The sequence below is a fragment of the Dendrobates tinctorius genome, unplaced genomic scaffold (assembly GCF_039654945.1).
Source record: "Dendrobates tinctorius isolate UK_male_01 unplaced genomic scaffold, ASM3965494v1 ptg000022l, whole genome shotgun sequence".
Taxonomy (NCBI): domain Eukaryota; kingdom Metazoa; phylum Chordata; class Amphibia; order Anura; family Dendrobatidae; genus Dendrobates; species Dendrobates tinctorius.
Genome location: NW_027361690.1, coordinates 113,088,681 through 113,108,027, shown reverse-complemented (window position 1 = coordinate 113,108,027; position 19,347 = coordinate 113,088,681). Strand labels below are relative to the sequence as shown.

The 19,347-nt window shown below is 44.4% G+C and overlaps 1 protein-coding gene across 1 annotated transcript in view; it reads left to right on the top strand.

The window, feature by feature from the left end:
* Positions 1-19,347, top strand: part of LOC141084363 (tetraspanin-15-like) — a 277,985-nt gene that overhangs the window by 248,351 nt on the left and 10,287 nt on the right. Inside the window, exons 6-7 of the mRNA XM_073569064.1 lie at positions 10,014-10,067; positions 15,541-15,657. Of these exons, the coding sequence (XP_073425165.1) occupies positions 10,014-10,067; positions 15,541-15,657 (171 nt within the window). The remainder of the gene's footprint in view (positions 1-10,013; positions 10,068-15,540; positions 15,658-19,347) is intronic.

Below are 19,347 nucleotides of genomic sequence, written 5' to 3'. Positions count from 1 at the left end.
TAGTTCTTTCGGGGTTAATTTTGTATGGCCTGTCTTTGGTTTGGGGAGGGCTATTTAGACCTGCTACTGGCCAGACTCTGTGTCAGTGATACTTTCCGTAACCAAGCTTGAGCAGCTGACCAGGTTTTCTCTGTTTGATACCATTGTTCCTCTGTGTGTTTGTGTTTCCGTGTAGGACTCGGCTTGACCCTCGTTCTGCTTCTGTCTAGTGATTTTGCTCTACTTGTTACTCTCTGGTTTGATCCTCAGCTTCGCCCCTAACTTTCCCTTTGCCTTTTCCTCTGGTTCCTGCATCCTCCCTGGCTTCTGACCTCGGCTTGTCCCTAACTATTCTCCTGTGTCATCCCATGGCATTGACTCCACTCTCCGGCTTCTGACCACGGCTTTCCTGACTACTTCCCTGGCACATCATGTACAGCCAGCTCCCTCCCGATCTCGTGGGTTGGCTCCGCCCCAGTCACTCCCTTGGCGATCACGTGCCCCGCCAGGTCCTTCTCTGGGATACACTGCACGTTGCGATGTCTGCACGTCTCTGACCAGACCACGATCCTCAGCAGCACCCCTTAGGTTTTGCGCACCTAAAAGGACACAGCCATTGTGTCTTTACAGCAAGCTTTCAGTTTAGCGTGAGAAAATCGCTGGACTATGGCAAACTCAAATCATGATAGGAATGGTGATGAAGAAGAACCACCCTCTCAAAAAGAATTGTTGGCAGGTTACCTGAAAATCAGAACAATTCCTGGACACCACTTGATCCTTTTGAGGAATAGGCAAACAGAATAATGGTTGTCCGAGTTAGGCCTCTTTCACACATCAGTTTTTTGCCTTCAGGCGCGATCCGGCTTTTTTTGGAAAAAACGGATCCGGCAAAATGCAATGCCGGATCCGTTTTTTCCCCATTGACTTGCATTAGCGCCGGATCGCGCCGGATGGCATTGCGTTTCATCCGTTTTTTGCCGGATCCGGCAACTTGTCTCATTCCGGCGTCTTGAAAAAACGTCTACTGTAACGTTTTTTGTCTCCGGCGAAAAAGCCGGAAGCGCCGGATCCGGCGCTTCCAGCTTTTTGCTACAATGAAAGTCTATGGGCGCCGGAATGCGCCGGATCCAGAAAAAGACGGATCCAGCAACCGGATCCGGTTTTTTTAAGTCTGCGCATGCTCAGATCCAATTGGCCAGCCGCCAGGAACAGAGACGGATCCAGCAAAAAAACGGATCCGTTTCTACAGTTCTCCAAAATTTATGCCGGATCCGTTTTTTCTAAAAAAAGCCGGATCCTGCCTGACGGCAAAAAACTGATGTGTGAAAGTAGCCTAATGGAATGTAACAAACTAACCAGGGATGTCTGAAGGGACATGTGAACAGGGCCATGCACTATTTGCTCCAAAGGCATGACTGTATCAAGACCACACTTTTCTACTTGTCTTGGTGAAATGACAAGTAACCTAAAATTTATTGTTTAGGCTTCTTTGTTTTTTTTATTTAACAAAATTTTCAGATACAATAATGTAGCTGAGCTCAGCTGCCAGACAACTGCATATGAATAAGTGTATTCAGAAAATAATAACATGGAACATATTCTTTATTTTTAAACATTATTGTATCTATAATTTTTTGTGAAAATAAAATAAAATCATTTTTGAGCCCTTTTTTATTTTTTCTTTTATTGTTACTGGTAGACATTCCTATCCTGTTTTCTCCCTCACTTAGGTATATGTTCTGTCACAGGCAATTGTATAGCAGCTGCAGGTTTCCACTTATTATTTTAGTGTCACATTAAAGGCACTACCTTTATTTTTGGGGATATAAAACCCAACCTGTGCTTTTATTATTGCTTCACTGGGGTTCACTGTACTTTACCTGCTCAGATCATTGGAAAACGAGGTAGACAATATAAGCCAGCTGTCAAGCTACAGCTCAAGATAGCGCTTTGAAGCGAAAAGGAAAAAAAAGAGACGTAACCAGCAGGCAGATGAAACTCACAAAACCCAATTATTGCATCTAAGCCTTTTCATCTTTTGTGTCTTGCCAGCATTGGCTGACGGAGGCTCCTTATCCGCCACTGACCTCACTGGCATCTCTTGGAGAGCACAACAGTCCATGGAATAAGTCAGACTGCACCTTTTTTTCCTATAATATGTCACCTCCATTGGAAAACAAGTCTGTGTTTACCAGGTGCCATTACCAGCTTACTGCCGGTATGAAGTCATGGGCAATACATGGTATTCTAGGGCGGAAATCCATAAAGTACTTGTGAAATCTGTATTGGGGCTTGTGCATTGGAACGACCCGATATTAAAGAGAGAAATATCAAAGTAAAATGATCTACTCATTCTTATTAAGGCTGATCTGTCAGATGTAGAGACGCTGAGCTCTGCGATATATCAGTTTTCTGGATTTAATTTTGTAATTAGCTTTTACTTTAGCAAAGTGTATGTATTGTAACCCCCAAGATGACTTTCCCAGGTGTTAGTTATTATAATCCACTCTTAGCACGCAGTCAGACAGCAGTATAAATAGGAAAGTGATCGGAATGCAATGCCCGGACTGGTCGGCAGCTATCCCTACCCGATCATGGCAGCTTCATATAGTTACAGGTCGGAAGAGCCGTCAGACAGTCCGTGCACTGCGCTCCAATCTTGCTACAATTTATGCGGCCATCTGACCATGCCCTAACACAGTCGTTTTGTGCATCTAGAAAATCATGTTAATGAACGTCCTGTGCACATAGAATGTTCATCTGTTGTCTGCACAGGCTAGTAAGTAACCAGCAGTTACTTGGTTATAACCAACAAAAAAGTAGCACTCTGTAGTGGTCTAGCATGCAAACATGAAATAAATGACATTTGAAATGTATTTCTGCTCTTGAAAATTAGAAAAATTGAGAATACTTAGCACATAAATTGGCCAATTCCTGTGTACCTAGCAGCCACGATAAGGCGATTCGCCTTGCTGGGAACCTGCTGTGTGAATCCTCTCTTGGGCTAAAGTCTGCATTTACATGGGAACATAGGATCCTGCTGTAATTAGAAAGGCCAGAGGCTGAGGGGTGGAGTGCTCAGTCAAAGAGACTATTGTTATGAACTGGTCACCGAGGAGGATGGCAGGAATAGGCTAGGCCACCAGGAAACCAGAAAGGTTGGTAACTTAGCGGATTGCAGACCCCTAATCCTGACAACACAACTAGCAGTAGCCGTGGGGCGTACCTACGATGCCCTAGACGCCTTGGCACAGCCGGAGAGCTAACAAAGCCTAAAGCAAGAAAGGTTAAATCTAAACTGCCCCGGAGTAGAACCCCAAAGGAATAGACAGCCCCAAACATATATTGTCGGTGAGACAAGATGAGACAAAAACGAAGGCAGAAAATAGACTGAGCAAATGATGGGGCCCAAACTGACTAGATAGGATAGGAAAGGAAAGACACTGTCTGCAATCACACAAAAACCCTAAAAAATCATGACCTCTCCCCCACTATATCAGCATTCGGGTGTTAACTGGCAGCAAAGCAAAAGAGACTAATATAACAGGGGACTGAAAAAACTGACACAAGCTGTAACATATGGAGCGGGGTCCAGCACAGCCCTAGCAGGGAGTACCCTGAACCCTCACAGCAAAGCAGAATGAGGCAAAACCAGATCAGAGGATTAGCTAATGAACAACTTAACTGAAAAATGCAGGATCAGGCAGGAGACAGCGGACCTCAGAATGCACAGGAAGAAACTAATCACCAGCAGCCACTGAAGGGAGCCTGCTCACTTAAATACTCCAGTCAGTAGCCCCTGATTTCCAGTCATCGTCGTCAGGTGGCAGACTTCGGCCAGCTCCACTACCTACAGTAACCACCAGAGGGAGCCCCGACTCAGAAGTCAAATCGAGAGAGTTCACAACAGACTATGTATACAAATATCAAAAGACTGACCGGCACATTCACACAGAAATCAGGTGTGAACAGGTGCTTACTAAGAGTAGCCATCTCCATATATAATCAACAAAAAAATAGCACTATTTTTTTGTTGGGTATATATGGAGATGGCTACTCTTAGTAAGCACCTGTTCACACCTGTTTTCTGTGTGAATGTGCCGGTCAATCTTTTCATATTTAATTACTTGATTATAGTCAGCAGACTTTTAACAACCTTTTAGTCATGTTACAGAGGCCATTAGTTCAATTGGATCTATCCCTACATGAGTGCAGCATAAAATACACGAGGAGACGCTGAGCTTGGGGCTTTTATTTATGCATGGACTCCTCAAGGCAGTGAGAATTTTCTGGTTCAAAAATGACCTAACCTCTGTGACGTTATATACTAAGCTATGTGTTTTAACCCTTACCTGCTGAAGACAATTTTTGTATTTACGTATTCTTTTTTTGTCTCCCCTTAGAAAGACACAAGTTGTTCTTTTTCCAATGACAAAGCCGTATGAAGGCTTGAGTGTTGCAAGGCACCATTCTTTTTACCGATCAACGCAGTTGAAAATGGGGGTGGGGGGAGAATTCCAAGTACAATGAAATAAAAATGCAGGGGGGGACGGTGCTTGGTTTTTACAAAATGAATTCTACTGCTTGTAGTACAAATGGGTCCCTTCTCTTATCTCTTCTTTGCCACACAAATTGGAGGTTCATCAACCCACCCTTTACCTATTAGGAGCACCAACATGGCAGCTGATGAGCTTCCATGACAGAGCACCCCGGGGCCACCATGGGCTTTAGATGCTGCTGTCACAGCCAGATGACATTACTTCAAGGATAAACCGCTAAGCTCCGATCACTACAGTTACAGACAGATGTCGACTCTAACACCTCCATCTGCCTGGCATGGTGTGGGCTCAGCCAGTGATCCTGCTCCATACACTTATTCATCCGTTCTCTGTGGCGCTTAAAAGGAATCTTTCACCAGGTTTCTGGTACCCCATCTGAGAGCAGCATAATGTAGGACCTGGGACCCTGATTTCAGCGATGTGTCACTTAATGTTTTCTCTGTTGCAGATCTAGTAGTTCTCTGAATGCTGAGCTTTGTATAACCCCGCCCTCCCAACACTGATTGGCAGTTTTCTGCCAATGTACACACAAAGCTGCCAATCAGTGGCGAGGGCGGGGTTATACAGAGCTCATGAATATGAAGAACTCCATTGGAGCAGGTTTACCGTTCTTCTAGTGATAATCTCCTGCTGATAAAACAGTGATTTTATAAACTACAGTAAGCAGCCCAGTCAGTGATACATCGCTGGAGTCCAGGGTCTCTGTCTCTATATTATGCTGCTCTCAGATTAGGTGAAAAAAAATCTGTTGACAAATTTCCTTTAACACATTGGCTTTCTCAAGACAGATGTGAATCCAAGTGCTGGGGCTGGCATGTCTAAATAAAATAGAAGGACGCTATGGAATAATTCCTTTAATATTTGGATGCATTTGCTCTACATAATAAAGTCATATAACTGAGGGAGGACAGTCTATTTCATACCAAGGTTACTGAGTCTATAGTGTAATAGACAAGCTTGTACATATCGGAATTGAATTGACCCCTCCGGTCGCACGGTGCGTAATCAGACATTAGAATAATCTGGATTGTTTATGAGAATTGAATTAACTTTAATAAAGATATTCATTGAGGCATGAATCACAATGAAAGCCGTCCAAAATGACTAACTACGAAGTAGGGGGCACTCTGTCAGCCTGATGGTTCATCGCTGTCTGTCTCTGGAGATGATACCTTGTGTGATTTCTCTCATCAATATTCACAAACGTTGTGGTGGATAATCAATAATTTATAGCTTCATATTCTCCTAGTGCGGATATCCTGACAATGATATTTACTATGCCGTACAGGACTACAATGTATCTGATATTTATTAATCAGCATTCGTCCATAACAGAGAGAGGAAGGAAATTAATATACTTTTCTATACGTCAAGGTGATGACCTTCATTACCGTCTTCAATAGTTTGAAGAGAACGATAATGCCTGAAAACGGAAGGCTGAAACGACTAGTGAAGAAAATACCCTAAGTGGTAAAGCGTCTCCTTGTGGAGAGGACCACGTTAACGAAGGGATGTGGAGACTTATAGGCCGTGCGATGCTCCCTTGGGAATTTATGCAAATAGCTTCCTCAGAGAAGAAGAGATCAACTATAGTGCAACCTAGAGAAGGTGGCAATCCTAAAAGTCAATGTTAAATAGAATTTTAGGATTGGTACTTCCAGTGGGTCAGTAGTCACCATCCTTACTGACCATGGGAGCCACATTCAGCTCTGAGAGAGTGTCGCGAGCCTCATCCAGTTCCCGCACCCATCACAGTGTTGACACCCAGAGACCCTATTCGCAGTAATTACAGCCAAATCTTTCCCCCAAAATCACAACAAGGCAGTATCCCAAGAATCAGGGGTTCCCACAATACCTCCTTTAAGTATTTTCGCATCGAGCACTCCCACCACACTGTCACTTCCACCTTCAAGCATCTCCTCTGACAGGCAGTATCATCCTGTCCCCAGTCTACCATACTTCATCTGTCTCTACGCACCCGAGGCCAGTATGTGTGCATCCAGATCTCTTCTATGCGTGGCTACTCATGAAATTCACCTTCTGCAGACCGGCTCCTCCTACAGTGGCATGTAAAAGTTTGGGCTAAAGTTAAAGAGGACATATTTCCTTTGTATTTTAGGCCTCCCAAAAATATTACCATTTAAAAAATTACGAAAGGGAAAATGTGCCCATGCAAAAGATTGGGCACCCTTGGAGATTTGTGTGTTCAGATAACTTTGACCAAGGTTTCAGATCTTAATTAGCCTGTTAGGGTTATGGCTTGTTCATTATCATCGTTAGGAAAGGTCAGATGGTGCAAATTTCTCAGCTTCAGAAAAACCTAGCCTCCTTTAACCTTGTGCCAAAAAACAGCAGCCATGGGTTCTTCTAAGCAACTGCCTAGCACTCTGCAATTGGTGGAGGCCCACAAAGTAGGAGTCTAGACCTCAAAATAGCAGTGCATGCAGGACGTCCCAGGAATCTCACAGAACTGGAAGAATTTCCCAAGGAAGAATGGATGGAAATCTCGCAAACAAGAATAGAAAGACACTTACAAGCTGTGGTCCTTCCAAAAGCGGGCGCTCCTAGGTACTAATGTCGATTTTAGCTATCAGATAATTCTGGCTATGGGTGCGCAATATGTTGACAGCTACATCAGACGAGGTGTAGGAGACAAGACACCTAAACCGCTGAAAACTCCTCATTCCATGAAAACCTAGACAGGTACGACAAATGATGGATTATCCAAAAAGTGCCAGCCTCCTTCTTCAGTACTACACCAAATGTAGAAACCCTGATATGTGAAAAAGAGGGGCAACAAGCGGGGCCATCAATGCGGCCCAGAGATAATACTTTCTGAATAAATTCGTACACAACTGATTCATTAAAAACGCACCGACACCAAGTTGTCGATGCAGCAACAGTCTGGACCCTGAAATTCCGGCACGAAAAACCCTTCAGCAAAACGGTCAGTGAGTAAGCGCACTTTTGCCGTCTGGGAAGCTGTCGAGCCAGGGGCGCATTGCGGCTTGATTTACCAGCGTTCATCCCTTTTACAACAGCGTCTCGGGTATCAGGCACTTGTGCACTGATTTTCTGTTTTTTAAAAATATTTGGACATCAGGTGTGTTCCATTACAGTAGGAACATTCATGGCAAAAACGGCAAGTGTTCGGCCACTTAATCCGGCATCATTAAATGAGCAGCAAATTCCTTTTTTAAGAAATTGCTGCAACGCCGAAGTCTGTGTCACGTGACTTTGGGAAAGCACTAAGTTAATCCAAAGCCTGACATCTTTGACTCCCCAACAAACAGTAGTATGAACTGCTATTTTTTGCCGGAAGGCCTCATCATAGGAGCCAAGCTGTACCCCCGAAGTTACAGTACGCCTGATGTTGAAATAATCAGGAGCTAAGGCTTGGCTACTTCTCGCAAAAACAGTGGCGTAAATGTAAAATGCTTGTATCCAAAAGTAGAAGGATTTGAAGGTTTTTTACCTGTCCACATCAGATTCAAACCCATCATTCGCAGGCTTATAATTAAAGAACAACAAGAACATAACCAACTACTCCTGCTGCCAGATCTTCTTGTGGACCACAGCAGTTAGTTAAAATCCCAAAGGTGACATTTTAAAAACAATAGCTTCCTTCAACAATATCCCAGAAATTCTAGAGAACCCAATTGCAGTAGAAGGGTGAGGCTTAGGCACAGGGTAGCCACGGCTACCAGCCAGCGCCTGATTCACAGCTCTTTGCACTAACCTAAAAACCCTCCTTTCATCCCATACATTAGAGCCCTGCATATCAGATGACAAACATCTCACCAGATCCAATGCAAAGAGGAAAGTCGCGTTCCTGTGATCTCCTCGGGCCCTGGAGACATGCTCTTCATGATGCTCTGTCGTCCTCGCTTGAAAATCCATCTTGGGACGCCCAGGCCTGGGCTGGTGCAGCACTGACCGCTGATACAGTCAGCCTGGTACGCTGGTCCTGACGGTGGATTCTGCTGGCGCTGTCGCCGCAGTGAGGGGTTGGTGTTGGCACCACCGACGGAGAGGTCCTGGATCAGTCCCTTCCGGCGTTATCCACGGTCCCCTGGAGCACCCGCCAATGCTGGATTTCTCACTTCCAGTCTGTCAGTGGTAATCCTCCTTCCTCCACACTTCTTGGTGCCACGGGTCTTCCTAACAGGGAATGAGTTAGGTGAATAAATCACTTTTGAACGCCTCTTCAGTGGCGCTCAACTCCTACTCGGCCGTTCCCTCAGCGTCGGCTCATCTTCCACTGCCTCATAGCCGGACCTGGTTGTTCAGGGGTATCCACGGGGATGGCAGCAGCAGGGGGACCCACAGTATCCAAGCAGAAACAAAGCCATTCAAAGCCAATCAGAGAGATCACCTGCTTCTGTTACATGACAACAGGTACTATTAACCCTTTGCCAGGTCAATCATGAGGATACCTCATGAGACAAGTAAGGCAACCTACAGTAAAACAAAATGGTTACAGACAGCATATTCCTAACAATATCCCTACACATCATACATTTACCCTAAGTGCCACGAGCCCATGCAGTCCCCGCTCTAATTTATGTGGGGACTTTCCATTCCCAAAAGCCTTATTAATATCCACTGCAGTTTGTTTATGCAAATTTATAATACATGTATGTATACAGTTCTCAGCATAATGAGTACACCCCTTTTGAAAAGTAAGATTGTAATCAATATCTCACGGAACACAAGAACAATATGCAAAATTTTATTTTAATAGATTTTTTAACCCATAATAAAAAAGAAGGGTTAATAATATAACAAAATCGTCCGTTTTACTCAAATTAGTTGATGCAAAAATGAGTACACCCCACATCAAAAACTACTACTTCTAGTATTTTGTATGACCTCCATGATTTTTAAGGACAGCACCAAATCTTTTAGGCATTGAATGAATATGTTAGCAACATATTGCAACATCTATATTTTTCATTTTTCAAGAACAACCTCTATTGGATGCTGGATGAAGAATGATGACAGCTTGTCTCTTCAGAATTCCCCATAGGTGTTTGCTTAGGTTCAGATCAGGAGACACTGAACTCCCTGTTCTTCTGTAGAAATGCAACAGATGTGTATTTTGGATCATTGTCACGTTGGAAGAGTGCCCTTCTACTAAGGGCACACAGTGATAGTAACATCTTCTCTGTGAATTCATGATACCATCAGTGAAATGTAGCGCTCCGACACCAGCAGTGCTCATGCAGTCCCACATAAGATTTTAGAAAAATAAATTGAGAAATGCATGGTGCCTACAGTGAAGTATGGTGGTGGCAGTGTCCTTATGTTAAACTTTTCTGGTACAATCTTTTACTGGCATCGAACAAAATGATCAGATCCCACCTTTATCAACAAGTTTGACCAACATCCATCTGTATGGGGCTTAGATAGTTCAGCATTGCCTGTTGTGAATTGAATGGCCTCATTAACATTGAGATCTCATTGTGTTTTCAGGACACTGGCGGAGTGAAGAATACTCTGTGTGGTTACCGAACCCTCGATAAAGAGGTAAGAGATACTATCACTTGAAGGAGTCTACATTCTCATTAGTAGCACAGAATTTTTTGAGATGTAATTTGAGAACCTGTATTAGCACAAATGTGTACCATATCAAGATGAATGTAATTCCTTATGTCGCCCCCCAGCTTCCCAGTGGTTGTCTGGTTTTTGGGGCCCTGTGCACTTTCTGTTTGTTTTTTTTTATCATGTCTGATTATTGAGATGTAATAATGAGTCCATGGGAACTATCGGACTGCACTTGGTTGATGTCTGAGTGCAGTATTTTCACACACTGACAGAATGAAGAAGATGGAGAAATTTTTTTAGATTTGCATAATCGACCTGATTATCTCAGATGAGAGAATTAGGCTGTGTTCACACGTTCGCATTTTTTCACTTTTTTTAGCGTTTTTTCCCCTGCAAGACCGCTTTAAAAAGGCATACATTATACATCCCATTACTAGAATGCATTCCGCAATTTTTGTGCACATGATGCGTTTTTTTTCCGCAAAAAAAAAACACATCGTGGAAAAAAACGCAGCATGTTCATTAATTTTGCGGAAAATTCCGGATTTGCCACTATATTCATTGAGAATTTGGATGCTCCGGAAAAAAACGCGAAAAATAAAAATGTGGATTTCCTTCAAAGGAGTCAGGTTTTGCTCAGGAAAATTCTTCTTACGTGTGCACATAGCCTAAATGTTAGTCTGTACCTAGCCTAACACTGTCAGCAGTCTTTAGACTCTGTAGGTACACTCCATTTATAGAAAGCAAATAAATTGGCAGGACCCAGGTCCAGCAGCCATGGCAGTATTTTGTGGCCTTCAGACAGGAACCCTGCGAATTGGCTCCTGACGGCTGGAATCCTCTCTTGTGATTAGTAGGCCTGGAGGGGGGCCACAGTAATGACTTGATGGGGGGCCACAGTAATGACTTGATGGGGGGCCACAGTTGTGACGTGACGCATTCATGATGTCACATCGTCCCTACTAATCAGAATGAGCGCCAGGGATGCCTGCAGATAGAAGATGCTTCTTGGGACTCTCGTCCGGCAGACACAGAATACAGACAGGGTCCTGTGAATCGATTCGCTCATCTCTACCCAGTTTTCAGCATATTCATACATTTCCAGGACGAATAGCTGAGGAACAGTTCAACGCAAAATTCTAATAAAAAAAAAACAAAAAAGAATGCCGATATTCAGAAGACAGGTTTTGGAGGTAAATCTTTTTAAATGCAATAAACATCGCTATATACTGGACCTCATGGAATCCGACTGAATAAGCCACTATCTAAGGGGACTTCTTATTCGGCCATTCTCCACAGACTTATGAGCCGACCTTGTTAATGTTATATAGACAAAATGAATGGTGATTGTGATGTTTCGGTGAATGTCTCTGGACGAGCACCTAACAATGAGCCTGTAGTCACTGATTAGATCATTTCCTAGGGTCACCTTGGTAAATTAGGCAAATGCTCCTGCTTTACATATCATATACAGTAACGACAGCGGGAGGAGGGGAGGGAGTCACACAGATAGGGGTCACCTCCGTCACACCACTGTATACGGAGCTGCTCTTCGCTGGGGAGTCGATTTATACTGCGCATTTCATCTGTTTCGGTGGGGTAGTGTGGACCCCGCTGCAGCACCCCAGTGTTAGGCTACTTTCACACATCCGGTGTGATTGTTCCAGCGGGGTGCGGCGGAAAGTCGGACCGCCGGATCAGGCGTGCAGCGGTGACAGCGGATGCAGGTGCGGCGCCTGATCCGGCTTGTAAAACATTTAAAGGAGCTGCAGCGGGAGCAAGCGAGAGAGGCAGCACCGGGAAGCCGGTATTAAAGGAGCCGCAGCGGGAGCAAGCGAGAGAGGCAGCATCGGGGAAGCCGGTATGTACGGAGGAGAGAGAGGCAGCATCGGGGAAGCCGGTATTAAAGGAGCCGCAGCGGGAGCAAGTGAGAGAGGCAGCACCGGGGAAGCCAGCATCGGGGAAGCCGGTATGTACGGAGGAGAGAGAGGCAGCACCGGGGAAGCCGGTAAAGGAGCCGCAGCGGAAGCAAGCGAGAGAGGCTGCACTGGGGAAGCCGGTATGTACGGAGGGGGGGGGGGAGAGAGAGCGCGCGCTGCATCGGGCACTTGTGGGGTTAAAACTCACAGTGCCCGCGCATGCGCTGTTGAAAAAGCCGATCCGGCGCTGCAAAAAAACGTTGCAGCCAACGTTTTTAGCTGACGCCGGATGGCGCAGATTTGCCGTTTCCGTCAAAAACCAGAGGCGCCGTATGTCCATCCGGCACGATGCGGCAATCATTACATTCTATGTGCCAAAACCGGATCCAATTACGGATCCGGTTTTCACACTTTTCGCCGCATCGTGCCGGATTAAAAAAAACGGATATGTGAAAGAGGCCTAACACGTTACAAGGATTAGCTGCAGTTTAGTGGCGGTTGCACATTACTTATCTCCCTATTACTGGTGAAGGGGTGCAGGGCACATTGGCGTTAAGTTGACATTGCTTTGATTGAAGGGTATTTTCCCACGTATGGAGGATTTATATATGGAGGACATTCCAGCCGTTCCTCACTCACACATATACATGTACTGTCGGCATGTGTGTGATAGCCGCAGGCACGACGCATTAATGTGGGAAAATCAATAATTAATTTACAGGTAATGCATTTGTCAGTCCTGTAAATTGCAGCCTTTATTTCTATGTTTGACATCCGGTAATTCACCTAAATGGATAGCTATATATGTACTGTACTGTAAGTGCTGATCTGTGTGCTTAATGCATGGGGCGCAGCGCTGTATTTATTAATGTCAGGATGAAAGTGCATTAGTTAATGCTATTCATTGATTATATTAAGGGAAGTCAACAAAGAGCAAAAGCTATTGATGTTACAAACGTGCACGAGTCTAATGGCGCACTTACCAGGGACAGGACAAATGACCGCTAAGTTTGGTAGTGGGCCCAGCACTGATCCAATTCCCCTGCTTGCTGTCATACTGATATTACAGCTGCCTCTAGGGGGCGTTTGCTGCACACTGATCTATACAGCTGCCACTTAGTTAACTGAACCCATACACAGCTTGAGCTCCCCCTAGTGGTGCCTGCATGCAGCCAAAATTATTATATTTATCAAATTAGGAAAACAGAGCTCTCCTATTAATAAAATATAACATTAAATTAGCACAGAATGGTGGCTATTCACTTTTTAAAGGGGTTGTCCACTACTAGGACAACACCTTCTTAAAGTAAATGTTTGGCCCCAATAAAACAATAAAGCCTATACTCGCCTCCCATTGCGTCACCGTTCCTGCGGTGTCCGCATTCACTCTCCTCAGGGCTGTGATGCAGTGTTGTGATGCCGGAGCCCAATCAGCGCTGGTGTTGCTGTCTCCGCCTTCCTATGAACTGAACATGAAGAGGAAGCCGGAGGTCCGCTGCAGCCCGGACTGCCTCTCCATGTTCAGTTTGCCCAAAGGCGGAGACTGTGACGCCAGCGCTGAGCATCACGTCACAACACCGCATCACAGCCCCGGGACCGCGAGTCCCGACACCCCTGGAATGGAGCCGGTACGGGAGGGGAGTTTAGGCTATGTTATCCGGGTCGAACATTTAGTATAAGAAGGGGTTGTCCTAGAAGTGGACAACCCCTTAATTTTACATAACTTTATAGAAGCTGTATGACGGTCTCATTGGAAATTTTGGTATGGGGCCTTTTGATTTTGTGTACTCACAATTTACCCATCCCAAACATTTATGCCAGATCTACATATAGGCCTGTGGCTGGGCCTTATAGGAGACATTTTTTAAAATTTTCCAGTACTTTGTGTAGTAAAATGAAAGCTGTCATTCAAAATTATAACTCATCCCGTAGAAAACAGCCTCATATAGCGTAGGTATATACCGTAATTTAAAAAAAAATTAAGTTTTTTTTTCATTTTTGAATTGTTTTTTCTTCTCCTTCTTCCCAGAGCCATAACTTTATTATTTTTCCGTCAGTATGGCTGTATGAGGGCTTGTTTTTGCGTGATGAGTTGTATCTTTGAATGACGCCTTTCATTTTACCATATACTGTACTAGAAAATGGGGGGAAAAATCCAAGTGTGGTGAAATTGCAAAAAAAAAACTGCAATTCCACGACTGTTTTTATGGGTACTTTATTTACCATGTTCACTACATGGTAAAACCGATCTGGCAATGTGATGCTCCAGGTCAGTATGAGTACGCAGTAACATGTATGTTTTTTTTAAGTGGCAAAAAATATTCAGAAATTTGTATAAAAAACACTTTTTGCTTTTGTTGCTGTTTTTCCGTGGCTGGGTGAGGTCATATTTTTTGCCCCCTGGGCTGATGTTTCTAATGATACTATTTTGGGCAGATACGATGTTTTGATCGCCTCTTATTGCATTTTATTGCAATGCTGAGGCCGCCAAAAAACCTAATTCTGGTGTTTTGATTTTACAGATCAGATTAATTTATTTTATGTTTTGATAGATCGGACATTTCTGAACTAAGCTATACAAATATGTGTATAATTTATTATTATTGTTTTATTTTCAATAAATCAAAAGGGAGGTGATTTGTACTTTTTGGGTTATTTTTTTCATATTTTTAAAAACTTTTTTTTAACTTTTTACTTTGAGGGTACGCTCACATATGCTAATATTGTGTCATTGTCATCTGAATATGATCCGATTCCCTGAAATGAGAGAATCGCATCACAGGTGCGGAGAAGATGGAGAACTTAATTACTCCATCTTCATTGTCTCTGTGAACATATATCAGGCTGCAGTCAGATGACATCTGATGTTTCACACACACCCATACACTTGTACGTGTGGGCGTGATCCGAAAATCTAATGAATTACGCAGCATGCTGAGATTGTTTTCCTGAGATTGTTTTCGGATAGCACTCGGCCTTGTAATACGGCAGTGTGAGTGAGCCCTTTTAGTCCCCTTAGGGCACTATACGTAGCAGTGCTTCCGCACAGCTATATATAGCAAAAATCACTATATGTGTACAGGAGGATCGTATTGACTGGCATGGGGGTCATCAGCAGAGCCCCGCTGTCATGATAACCCATCAGCGCCCCATGATCATGTGACGAGGGCGCAGATGGGCGGGATGAAAAACTCGCTTCCGGCCATGGCTTGGTAAATCCCACTGTCTGTGATTGACAGCCAGCTTAATTGGACAACAGCGGCACTCTGAGCACCGCTCCTCCCACGGCTGTTAAAGGCATATGATTGCTGTTTAAATCAGCCGTCATGTGTCTGGAAAGATGCAGGCTCAGCGTGGGCCCGCATCAAAGGCAGGGACCCAACATATGACGCAAATATATGTCATATGTCGTGAAGAGGTTAAAAATGAAAAAGGGCAAAAATAAAAAATTGGTCATGGCGGGAAGGGTTTCAAGCTTAAAGATAATCTGATAATTTACTACGCTTGAATAATGTTTTATTTTCTCCCTTGTTTAGAGACTTGACGTTGCGAGTATCATCCATGTCCGAGGATGTATCCATGCCGTTGGCTTGTGGTTGAATGATAATTTTGGAATCACTTTTGGCTTAGTGGTGGCGGTGCTGGCCCCTCAGGTAATGTCACATCATGTCACCTGTGTTTGGTCGTTTTCAACAGTGTGTCACTTATTTGTCAAAAATGTTTCTTGAAGAATTCGTCCCCTACTATGATACTGATGACTTAGCTCCAGAATAGGTAATCGTTATCCCCTGGCACCTCCGCCGATCAGCTGTTCTCAGCTCCAGCAGCCCCTGATGTAATGCAAAGAACGCACCAGTTTCTTGTAAAGAATACATTCATAAATTGGCGACTCATAGCAAGTGATATCATACGGAGAAACAAAAAGTCTAATTAAACCATTTGAAAAACACATATACATTTTTATTTTTATCAATATCACATAAGGTTAATCAATGTATAAAAATATTCAGTGGATATAAAATGTGTCCTATATCAGTCTGATCCCAGGTAAAACAAACAACCCGGGACCCAGGTCAGGACAGGGCAAAGTAAAGCAGGTACAAAATGTATTGTGCTGAACCAGCAACAGGTTACTTAAAGTGAAAATGGGATACCTGATAATCCAATGTACATGGCTCTATCAGTAAGGCTAGTTTCACACTAGCGTTTTTGAGTGCAGCGACGGCCTGCGCACGGCCGCCGCTAAGCCCCGCCCCCTGCCGCGCCTCCGCCGGTAGCTCCGCCTACCTGCGCATGACGCTGCATGCGCCCTGCGTCCCCTATCTTTATCACTGGGGGCGCAGGCCGTGCGCAGTATGCGTTTGGCGGCGCATACGCCTTTTTGACGGTGCGTCGGCGCAACCAAACTGCAGCAGGTTGCGTTTGGCGCAGGTCGGCGCACCGTCAAAAGGACGCATGCGCCGCCAAACGCATACTGCGCACGGCCTGCGCCCCCAGTGATAAAGATAGGGGACGCAGGGCACATGCAGCGTCATGCGCCGGTAGGCGGAGCTACCGGCGGAGGCGCGGCAGGGGCGGGGCTTAGCGGCGGCCGTGCGCAGGCCGTCGCTGCGCTCAAAAACGCTAGTGTGAAACTAGCCTAAGACATAGAAAGTGCATGTATGATAAACGTAATCTCAAATGGAGTGCACTACTGTGAAAAACAAGGATGCATAGTTGCCCATTTATAGGTATTTACTCATAGTTGATGTCCCATCCCGACGTTGGTCCCAATGCACATTTCACTAATGTAGCTTCTTCAGGGACAAGACCAATGTACACGGTGTTGCGCTGTGGAGAATAATGGTCTGGAGGTGGATACGGATATAATAGTCTTATTGACGCCTCTCCAATACGAACCTCAAGGCTTGATGTCACCTGACAATACAAAGGTGACATCAACCCTATGACATCAACTTGCCACCTCTACTGGGCAAGTGGGAAGAGCAAGGCTAAGTGCCAGAATTGGCACATCTTAGAGATGCGCCTTTTTTAGGGGCGGCTGAGAGCTGATGTTTTTAGTCTGGGAGGGCCAGTATCCATGGCCCCTTCCTAGACTATTAATATCAGTCCGCAGCTGTCTGCATAGCCTTTGCTAGTTATTTATAGGGGGACCCTATGTCAATTTTTTAGAGGGGGTCTCCCATTTTAATAGCTAGTAAAGGCTAAGGCTGTGTGCACACGCTGCGGATTTTGCTGCGGTTCCGCAGCGGTTTTGGCCGCTGCGGACCCGCAGCAGTTTCTGCTGCGGTGTACAGTACAATGATTCCCTATGGGAATCAAAAACCGCAGTGCAGACGGTGCGGAATTTTCCGCGCGGATTATCTGCGGTTTTCAATCCGCAGAAAGAATTGACATGTCAATTCTTTCTGCGGATTCTCCTGCGGTTTGCCATCTCCTCCATTGAGGAGATGAAAAACCGCAGGGCAAAACCGCAGAGCAATCCGCAGGTAAAACCGCAGGTCTTTTGACCTGCGGTTTCACCTGCGGATTGTACAAAATCCGCGCGGATGAATCCGCACCTTTTCCGCAGCGTGTGCACACAGCCTAAGTATACAGCTGTGAGCTGATATTAATAGCCTGGGAAGCTCCCTGTGTATTACCCCCATCCCAGGCTATAAACATCTGCCCCCAGCCATTGGCTTTCCCTCTCTGGTTAACAAAATTACACGGGAGACCACGTCATTTTTTTCAGAAAAATAATTTTTTGATAATTACAGTCATATGTTAAAGTTTGGGCACCCCTATCAATGTTAACCTTTTTTCTTTATAACAATTTTGGTTTTTGCAACAGCTATTTCAGTTTCATATATCTAATAACTGATGGACTCAGTTATATTTCTGGATTCAAATGAGATTTATTGTACTAACAGAAAATGTGCAATCTGCATTTAAACAAAATTTGATCGGTGCAAAAGTATGGGCACCTCAACATAAAAGTGATATTAATATTTCGTAAATCCTCCTTTTGCAAAAATAACAGCCTCTAGTCGCTTCCTGTAGCTATTAATGAGTTCCTGGATCCTGGATGAAGGTATTTGTGACCATTCCTGTTTACAAAACAATTCCAGTTCAGTTAAGTTTGATGGTCGCCGAGCATGGACAGCCCACTTCAAATCATCCCACAGATGTTCAATGATATTCAGGTCTGGGGACTGGGATGGCCATTCCAGAACATTGTAATTGTTCCTCTGCATGAATGCCTGAGTAGATTTGGAGCGGTGTTTTGGATCATTGTCTTGCTGAAATATCCATCCCCTGCGTAACTTCAACTTCGTCACTGATTCTTGCACATTATTGTCAAGAATCTGCTGATACTGAGTTGAATCCATGCGACCCTCAACTTTAACAAGATTCCCGGTGCCGGCATTGGCCACACAGCCCCAAAGCATGATGGAACCACCACCAAATTTTACTGTGGGTAGCAAGTGTTTTTCTTGGAATGCTGTGTTTTTTAGCCTCCATGCATAACGCCTTTTTGTATGACCAAACAACTCAATCTTTGTTTCATCAGTCCACAGGACCTTCTTCCAAAATGTAACTGGCTTGTCCAAATGTGCTTTTGCATACCTCAGGCGACTCTGTTTGTGGCGGGCTTGCATAAACGGCTTCTTTCGCATCACTCTCCCATACAGCTTCTCCTTGTGCAAAGTGCGCTGTATTGTTGACCGATGCACAGTGACACCATCTGCAGCAAGATGATGCTGCAGGTCTTTGGAGGTGGTCTGTGGATTGTCCTTGACTGCTCTCACCATTCTTCTTCTCTGCCTTTCTGATATTTTTCTTGGCCTGCCACTTCTGGGCTTAACAAGAACTGTACCTGTGTTCTTCCATTTCCTTACTATGTTCCTCACAGTGGAAACTGACAGGTTAAATCTCTGAGACAACTTTTTGCATCCTTCCCCTGAAAAGCTATGTTGAATAATCTTTGTTTTCAGATCATTTGAGACTTGTTTTGAGGAGCCCATGATGCCACTCTTCATAGGAGAATCAAATAGGAGAACTACTTGCAAGTGGCCACCTTAAATACCTTTTCTTATGATTTGATACACCTGGCTATGAAGTTCAAAGCTCAATGAGGTTACAAAACCAATTTAGTGCTTCAGGAAGTCAGTAAAAAGTAGTTAGGAGTGTTCAAATCAAGAAAATGATAAGGGTGCCCATACTTTTTCACCGGTCAAATTTTGTTTAAATGCAGATTGCACATTTTCTGTTAGTACAATAAACCTCATTTGAATCCAGAAATATAACTGAGTCCATCAGTTATTAGATATATGAAACTGAAATAGCTGTTGCAAAAACCA